Source organism: Salmo salar, chromosome 09 (genome assembly GCF_965601325.2).
Source record: "Salmo salar chromosome 09, fSalSal1, whole genome shotgun sequence".
NCBI lineage: Eukaryota > Metazoa > Chordata > Actinopteri > Salmoniformes > Salmonidae > Salmo > Salmo salar.
Window position 1 is genome coordinate 39,690,368 of NC_138299.1, and position 9,496 is coordinate 39,699,863.

Below are 9,496 nucleotides of genomic sequence, written 5' to 3' on the forward strand. Positions count from 1 at the left end.
AAATAGTATTTCTTTTAATTGTCTTACCAAATGTGCCTAAAGGACTATACACTTCAAGTGAGAAAATCTCAATTTTTGTTGAGAAGATTTGGAACCAACCGAGAGCCTAACAACCAAAGTAAATATTTGGCCGTGAAGAGCTCCAGTAGCCTGTCCTCTCCTCTCCTCCCCTCTCCTCTCGTGTCTGGCTGAAGCTGAGGTCTGAGGGTGTAATAGATCAAGAGGGCTCGCGAGGTCATTGTGGAAAGAAACATTCCCGTTATCATGAACATAACTTATCTTTGCCTTACGAGGTTTTGCACTTAAATGGAGAGTCCTTTTCAAACGTACCCACTTGAGCCACCGTAGTAGGCCTACTTGCATTCAGTAATCTGTTAGTTTTTGCGACCTGGCTGTAGTGTTCGTCAACATTATTTGAGCAGTTGTTCACTGAGTACCTTGTTGCACAGATCTGCGTTTCCCCCTGTTTTTTATAGGAGGATTATCCCTGTTTTTATAGGAGAGCATCAAATTTACTTAGGAGGAATATCCCTGTTTTTATAGGAGGATTATCCCTGTTTTTATAGGAGAGCATCACATTTACTTAGGAGGAATATCCCTGTTTTTATAGGAGGATTATCCCTGTTTTTATAGGAGAGCATCAAATTTACTTAGGAGGAATATCCCTGTTTTTATAGGAGGATTATCCCTGTTTTTATAGGAGAGCATCACATTTACTTAGGAGGAATATCCCTGTTTTTATAGGAGGATTATCCCTGTTTTTATAGGAGAGCATCAAATTTACTTAGGAGGAATATCCCTGTTTTTATAGGAGGATTATCCCTGTTTTTATAGGAGAGCATCACATTTACTTAGGAGGATTATCCCTGTTTTTATAGGAGGATTATCCCTGTTTTTATAGGAGAGCATCAAATTTACTTAGGAGGATTATCCCTGTTTTTATAGGAGGATTATCCCTGTTTTTTATAGGAGGATTATCCCTGTTTTTATAGGAGAGCATCGAATTTACTTTGAAGGATTATCCCTGTTTTTATGGGAGGATATCCCTGTTTTCATAGGAGGATTATCCCTGTTTTTATAGGAGGTTTATCCCTGTTTTTATAGGAGGATTATCCCTGTTTTTATAGGAGGTTTATCCCTGTTTTTATAGGAGGATTATCCCTGTTTTTATAGGAGGATTATCCCTGTTTTTATAGGAGGAATGTCCCTGTTTTTATAGGAGGTTTATCCCTGTTTTTATAGGAGGATTATCCCTGTTTTTATAGGAGGATTATCCCTGTATTTATAGGAGGAATATCCCTGTTTTTATAAGAGGAATATACCTGGTTTTATAGGAGGAATATCCCTGTTTTTATAGGAGGATTATCCCTGGTTTTATAGGAGGATTATCCCTGGTTTTATAGGAGGATTATCCCTGGTTTTATAGGAGGAATATCCCTGTTTTTATAGGAGGATTATCCCTGTTTTTATAGGAGGATTATCCCTGGTTTTATAGGAGGATTATCCCTGGTTTTATAGAAGGATTATCCCTGGTTTTATAGGAGGATTATCCCTGGTTTTATAGGAGGATTATCCCTGGTTTTATAGGAGGATTATCCCTGGTTTTATAGGAGAGCATCGAATTTACTTAGGAGGATTATCCCTGTTTTTATTGGAGGATTATCCCTGTATTTATAGGAGGAATATCCCTGTTTTTATAAGAGGAATATACCTGGTTTTATAGGAGGAATATCCCTGTTTTTATAGGAGGATTATCCCTGGTTTTATAGGAGGATTATCCCTGGTTTTATAGGAGGATTATCCCTGGTTTTATAGGAGGATTATCCCTGGTTTTATAGGAGGAATATCCCTGTTTTTATAGGAGGATTATCCCTGGTTTTATAGGAGGATTATCCCTGGTTTTATAGAAGGATTATCCCTGGTTTTATAGGAGGATTATCCCTGTTTTTATAGGAGGATTATCCCTGGTTTTATAGGAGGATTATCCCTGGTTTTATAGGAGAGCATCGAATTTACTTAGGAGGATTATCCCTGTTTTTATTGGAGGATTATCAAACTATGATTAAACAAAATGAGCCTTTCTCTTGATGTCTCCACGGTGTGTTTTAGGTCTAAATGAGTCTACATTTAGTGTTGTCCATTCTGTTTTTTGTTACCAAGCTTGTTTTTAGAGTTGTATTCAGTGCATGAAGATGCAATATCGTTGTGCGTAAAGATTAAAGCGAAATGAAAGGCCACGATTTTGATACGCCATATTATCCAAATCATCTAGGTCAGCGACTCCGTTTGTGTGGTGGAAACTAAAAGCCTTTTTAATTTGTTTGGAAATGCATAAGTAATATTTCTGCTCACTATAAACTTGGCGGGTGTTCGAGGAAGAGCAGCAGAAGATAGTACTGCACGCATTCCATTCAAAACCATGACAACAAGGAACAAGCTCGGATTTATTCTGGAAAGTTAAAGGACATTGTTGCAGGGCGTCAATCACCGTATTATTGCAGGACTGAACAAATGCAAAATCTCGAATGGAACAAATGCTTCCAACGGGTCTCGGACGCAGAGCTACATTTCCCTCCTTTGTTCTCGGCCTCTGGTTGGCATGTATTTGTGTTCCCCCTCGGCCGACCACCCAGGACGACTTGAGATGGAAGGCTGAGGCTTGTCCACTCTCCTCGCTAGGGTAGGCTCTGTCACCAAGGAAAGGTGCGCGGAGCAGAGCAGAGAAGAGAGGGGCTGGCATGGGAACTAGATGGAACTCCACGGACCTGCCTGTGCCTCGTGCAAGTATATCTGAAGTGTGGGACAAGAGCCAATATTAGACCTCTCTTCAGTCTGAAGTACAGTTAAACACACACTCCAAAAACTAACGGAAAAAAAGCAAACATGCATTATACGTTTATGCCTCATCTTCCCCTTACAGCACTCCTTACAGCACTCTTTACAGCACTCCTTACAGCACCCCTTATAGCACCCCTTACAGCACTCCTTACAGCACCCCTTACAGCACTCCTTACAGCAACCCTTACAGCACTCCTTACAGCCCCCCTTACAGCACCCCTTACCCCTTACAGCACTCCTTACAGCCCCCCTTACAGCACTCCTTACAGCACTCCTTACAGCACTCCTTACAGCACCCCTTACAGCACCCCTTACAGCACTCCTTACCCCTTACAGCACTCCTTACAGCCCCCCCGCCCCCTTACAGCACTCCTTACAGCACCCCTTACAGCACTCCTTACAGCACTCCTTACAGCACCCCTTACAGCACCCCTTACAGCACTCCTTACAGCACCCCTTACAGCACCCCTTACAGCACCCCTTACCCCTTACAGCACTCCTTACAGCACTCCTTACAGCCCCCCTTACAGCACTCCTTACAGCACTCCTTACAGCACTCCTTACAGCACTCCTTACAGCACTCCTTACAGCACCCCTTACAGCACCCCTTACAGCACGCCTTACAGCACTCCTTACAGCACCCCTTACAGCCCCTTTACAGCACTCCTTACAGCACTCCTTACAGCACTCCTTACAGCACCCCTTACAGCACTCCTTACAGCACCCCTTACAGCACTCCTTACAGCACTCCTTACAGCACCCTTACAGCACCCCTTACAGCACCCCTTACATGATCCCTTACCCCTTACAGCACCCCTTACAGCACTCCTTACAGCACTCCTTACAGCACTCCTTTCCCTTACAGCACTCCTTACAGCCCCCCTTACAGCACTCCTTACAGCACCCCTTACAGCACTCCTTACAGCACCCTTACAGCACCCCTTACAGCACCCCTTACCCCTTACAGCACTCCTTACAGCCCCCCTTACAGCACTCCTTACAGCAGCCCTTACAGCACTCCTTACAGCACCCCTTACAGCACCCCTTATCCCTTACAGCCCCCCTTACAGCACTCCTTACAGCACCCTTACAGCACCCCTTACAGCACCCCTTACCCCTTACAGCACCCCTTACAGCACTCCTTACAGCACTCCTTACAGCACTCCTTACAGCACTCCTTACCCCTTACAGCACTCCTTACAGCCCCCCTTACAGCACTCCTTACAGCACCCCTTACAGCACTCCTTACAGCACCCTTACAGCACCCCTTACAGCACCCCTTACCCCTTACAGCCCCCCTTACAGCCCCCCTTACAGCACTCCTTACAGCACCCCTTACAGCACCCCTTACAGATGCCCCCAGAATATGAATGCGTCTTCTGGTGATTATTGATCACCTTCATCAGCTCCCTCATTACTTCCTAGTTATATCCCTTTAGAAAACACGTGTTTTGACTGGGGGTGAAGGAAACCTGTTCCGCTTTAGTGATATAGCGTTTGAACCATCCAAGAAGGGCGTGCCATATCTTGGAATCAAAAGCACTCCTGTGATTCAAGTGTCATCTCTACAATAACACTAATACTAAAATACTAATACATTTGTCTCAGTTTATTTCAGACTGTCCTTATGGCTAGCCTCTTAGAATGCACGTCTGTCACAAGATAAATGGCCATAATACGACTCTGTCTTGTCATTAGAAATGGGTAATTGTCATCTCTCCATTTTAGAGTGGTGCTCTATGTGTATACAGAAAAACGTATTTTTCCTCGGGAAATTAGGATGAGATTGATAGCGGAAGTTAAAGACAAATAACCTAATATTGCATTATTTGAAGATGAAGACAATCTAAACAAAATGTCCTTTAGAGGATTTTTATTTTTATTGTCATGTATTTTTATTTCAGGGACGTTATTTACAACATGATTGTTCAAGTCTTTTCAAAATACATGTAATGACTATGGGCTGCACACCCATAAATAAATTAGTTAAACCAACTCAGGGACATCTCACACTAATTGCTCACTTTGTATGCAAATATTGGACATGTTATTTCGACGGGGGGGAGTGACGGGGCTGGGCTCTGTTGTCACTTGCCACCCAAGATGTGATTCAGCTGCAACAATCACCATTATCTGGTCACCACTTTTAACGATACGGGACGAATCTGTAATGATGACGAGTGTTTCCTTCCGCCATTGTTGAGGCAACGGTGTTATTCTTCTGTGCGGGTTCACACCTACCATCATTGGATAACGGCACTCGAATCATTCAGATACTTAGCATCCTGGAGGAGGATATATAAGGGGGTGAAGTACTGTTTATACAAACACTGCACTACCTCGTGTCCACACACAGACGATATTCTAGGTCGTCTGTGACTCTGACAGCGCACGCTTAGCCATTTTTTGATACATCGATTTTACTCCTATATCAACGGTCTCTCTCCTTTGGATAGTTTTCACGCACAAGGATTCCGTTTTTTCCGGAAGCAATGGCTGGTGCGGCAAAGTTCAGTTTTTCCGTGAGGAGCATCCTGGATTTGCCTGAAAATGACCCAGAGACAGTGCAGCCCTCCCCGGGTAACTCCAGCTCCCCTTACACCTCCTGGATGGACAGCGACCGGACCCCTTGCCTCTGTAAGTCCCCTGGTTGACACCTGAGCATAGAAACATATAACCACTTCATATGATCCATATAAACACATAACACATACTAGCTCTGACTTTGCTGATAGCTATTTTATTGAGGAAAAATGTACTTAATATGACTGTGATATGTGGTTGTCCCACCTAGCTATCTTAATAAGACGAATTCACTAACTGTAACTCGCTGTGGATAAGAGCTTTTGCTAAATGACTAAAATGTAAAAATGTAAATATGGGTCTTGCCTCAATTGACACAATTTCATATAATCCATTACTGCGATTTCCAACATAGCTGTTTTATGAAATCCAATTGGTATCCAATTAACTAAGCCTTGTGTAATTATTGGATACATTTTATAAGGAGACGTGAAGTCTAATTCAAATCTATTAAATCCTTCTATTATTGAAACATCTCTATATTCTGGTATTTTTGCTGATATTGTGTATCGTGAGTTGTTTATATGGTGTCTTGATCAGTGTAATAACATTTGTAATTCCTCAGCTTCAGATGAGAGCAGCCTGGAGACTGCCCCAGACTCTACCAAGTCAGATGAGTCTTCTCTGTACTCAGAGGCCGGGAAGAAGTGCCGCGTGCTCTTCTCCAAGGCCCAGACCTTCGAGCTCGAGAGGCGTTTCCGTCAGCAGCGCTATCTGTTAGCACCAGAGCGCGAGCAGATCGCCCATCTCCTCCGCCTGACGCCGACGCAGATTAAGATCTGGTTCCAGAACCACCGGTACAAAATGAAGAGGTCACGAGCGGACGGAGTGTCACAAGACATAAACCAACCGCCTATGTTGCGCAGAGTAGTGGTACCCATCCTAGTTCGGGATGGAAAGCCGTATCAGACTTGTTTCATTGACACGGAGAATGGAGGCTGTCTTGGACCGACCACACGCCTGGGTACACCCTTCAGTTTTGGGTACCAGTCTTTCCAGCATCCGTCGCCGTTCGCTCTACCTCAACAATACCAGCACTTTGCCAGCCCGGCAGCATCCAGACACACCTTTGCTTGGAGAGACTTTCTGAACGACTCAGCTCAATTCACTGCTTTTAAGTGACTATAAAATATTAAGTAGAGGACTATGCGTAGAGGAACACTTACAACCACTTTAAATGTTTTCTGAATTCCCTTATTTTTCGAGGTACTTACAAGTGTACTAATAAGTACAGTAGTATTTTTTTATGAGAAGTATTTTGCACATATTTTATTTTTGGTATTTTATTAAATGAATTGAGTGATATTCTCGAAAGATTAAAGTCGTTATTAGTTTCTTGTAATCTGATGGTAGGCCTATGGACATTCTACTCCTAGATTCGTCCCCTCCAATTCGATAATGTGGTGTGTGCAAGCATGATTTGTGTGTAGACTATATTTTATCAGTATTTTCAATGTTCGGTTATTTGTATGACTTTCAAATCTACACAATGATATTTATCAAATATACTCGCAAAGTAAAGGATTTCATTGATTTAAATATTCCGTTTTTCACTGTTGTCTGAAAATGCTATTGAACAAAATCGTTGTGTTGTTTGATAACATGTTTTGTGTTTTATAGAATTACGAATAAATAGTTTATTTTATAAATTTTTGCACGTATTGTCAAGTATTTTCAATGTCCTCATGCAATGAAATGTATTCTAATAAAACTATTTTGGGTATGAGAGGTCCACCATCCGATAAGATTGATATAGGCCTGCCACTATTTAGGATTATAGCTAAAACATACCTGCATCTTTCCAGTGCATGTTATTTTTTTATTATTTTAGTAAAAATAAGAGAAAGTCTTATCTTAGAGGTACCTATTGGAATAAGAAACAAACACCAAGAAATGTGAGCATTTATCATGTAAAAAGTCCCGAAACCCTAAAGCTGAGAAAACACAATCACTGTCTAAAGACTGGACGTCACTGAGTATAACAATACTTGGTAAACATTCGACTATTTAGCTCATCTCCCTCTAGTTCGAGTCATAGGACTCTCTCGCTCTCTCTTGAAACAAAACGCTAAAACTGAAAGTTGTTTTGGTCTAGCCTACAAACGTGCAAGCAACGTGAAGCATAAATTGATCACATCCATAACTCTGCAACAATAGTTTATAACGAAGTTTGCAAACCGTTTTTGTAATGTTATATGTAAGTTATTAGAAAATAATAGACAATTAAACCGAAGAAGGTCTAGGTCTAGACTGGATGGCGATGGGCGTATTTAAAGAACATGTGTCAGTAATAATACGAACAACTTATATAGTAGACTTTTTCAAGGCATTGCACTTTTATTTCATAATTGGTTATTGGTTGGTAGACATTCACATAAATATGAAATTATTATGGTCACTTTAATTGGTCCTTCTCAATGGGAATTAAGAGTTAGATGCACAATTTCATTGCTCCATAAAAATATAATTTTGGGAGGAGAAATCTCATGCTTTTAGGATTGGACCATTACACTGAAATATCAGATTTCAATTTCTTGACTCTAGAATCTATATTTGTAAGTAGTCAAAGGTCCCGAACCCTTGTCAGGGATGAAACACTTCACTTCATTCTCCCTCCCTATTTTCTTATTCCATTGATGGAAGTGAAATATGTCTGAGGGGTTGACTGGAATGGAAGATGCGTTATTCTGTGGTAACATGGGTTCTTTTTTCACACTTTCACGACCCCATGATGTTGTTTTCTCGTCCTCCGCCCCAGTAGCGCATCGTCCCTGTCACCAGGTCTATTGTCCCAGGCGCTCGGGCCACCTTGCATCACATATGGGGGGGACTGGCCGAACCCCTCCGCGCGATACTACTCCCCTTAAACACTCTTTTTGTGTGGTTGTCTCCAGCTGAATGGACCATTGTCTGTCTTCCAAAAGGGACCTAGACAAAATCCTTAGTGTTTCAATTCTCGTGATGTTTAATCAGTGCCCGCGACAAATTTATGAGGTTTAACCGCACAATGGTGTTTTAGAACATGGCGGGTTTTAAGCATGACAAAGACTGGCATTTAGGATGAGGTTGCCATTGGTTTTTAGAATTGGGTAGAAGAACGACTTCTTTGAATAGGATGCTTGGTTACATATTCCCCATACATCTATCTGTCCTTGTCTTCTTCCCCTCTTGACTAGACTGTCAATTTTTTAATACAAGTTAGTTCAAAATATAAAAACATTGACAAAACATTGGCTCTTCTTGGCTCTTATTTAAACTACATTTGTACAATGTTTCTCTATGGAGAAACAAATCTGCAAAATTTTGTGCGAGAAATTACAGGCCTAAGTTTCTGCACCTACGTGTGTTGCACAACAGCTCCCAAGCTTCTAATCTTAGTAATGCTTCTTATTCCGAAGATTCTAGTGTTTTATTTGGGAAGCCCCGTGTCTTTCATCAGAGATCATTTGAGGGTCATAAGGATCATATGACACTGGAACGCAACTCTCACCCAACAGAGGCAATCAGAGGAGAAAGTCAGGGATGCCAAGCTAAAGTGGTAGTAAATAGAATGCATCTAACCGATGTCTTGATGATGGGTTTACTGAGTCAGGTGTTTTAGTGTGGACATGCAGGGTTCGAATTACATGCCGCACATAAGACACTTGACATTCTCAAAATGTAACTATTAGAATGTTCATGAAATAAACATGATATTATTTAAAACAATCTAAGAGGACAAGAATGTAACACTAACATTCGATTAGGGATGAGGATTGCCATTTTATGACCCTTCGTCGAGTTCATGCGGGAGCCCCAGAGGCAGTGGCGGTTCTAGACCATTTCAACTGGGGGGGGGGGACCAAGCTGAGGCCAGTTGTACTGTTAGAGGGGCCAGTTACATTAGACGGATGTAAAAAAAAAGAACGATAGCAAAAAGTTGTTATGTAAAAATTATTTCATACTCCACATTTAGGGGGTCCACAAGGGGGTACAAAATTGTTGTCACAGGGGCGAACCGCTAGTGCCCAGAGGTTGCCAAAGGCTCTTGGTCTGGGCTTTGGTGTAGCATGTCTTTACTCGCATCAAGGACCCC

The 9,496-nt window shown here is 41.9% G+C and overlaps 1 protein-coding gene across 1 annotated transcript; it reads left to right on the plus strand.

Moving 5' to 3' along the window:
* Positions 1 to 4,724: 4,724 nt before the first annotated feature.
* LOC106611305 (homeobox protein Nkx-2.8) lies at positions 4,725 to 7,047 on the plus strand. The gene is made up of 2 exons (XM_014211351.3): positions 4,725 to 5,475; positions 5,987 to 7,047. The coding sequence occupies exons 1-2, from the start codon at positions 5,331 to 5,333 to the stop codon at positions 6,541 to 6,543; spliced, it is 702 nt and encodes a 233-aa protein (XP_014066826.1). The 5' UTR covers positions 4,725 to 5,330; the 3' UTR covers positions 6,544 to 7,047.
* The last annotated feature ends 2,449 nt before the right edge of the window (positions 7,048 to 9,496 follow it).

What these genes read in the sequence shown, in the direction of transcription:
- LOC106611305 (XM_014211351.3), top strand. Translation starts at nt 5,331, where the DNA reads ATGGCTGGTGCGGCAAAGTTCAGTTTTTCCGTGAGGAGCATCCTGGAT. An exon ending in CGACCGGACCCCTTGCCTCT is followed by an intron (nt 5,476 to 5,986) that starts GTAAGTCCCCTG and finishes GTAATTCCTCAG; the next exon opens with CTTCAGATGAGAGCAGCCTG.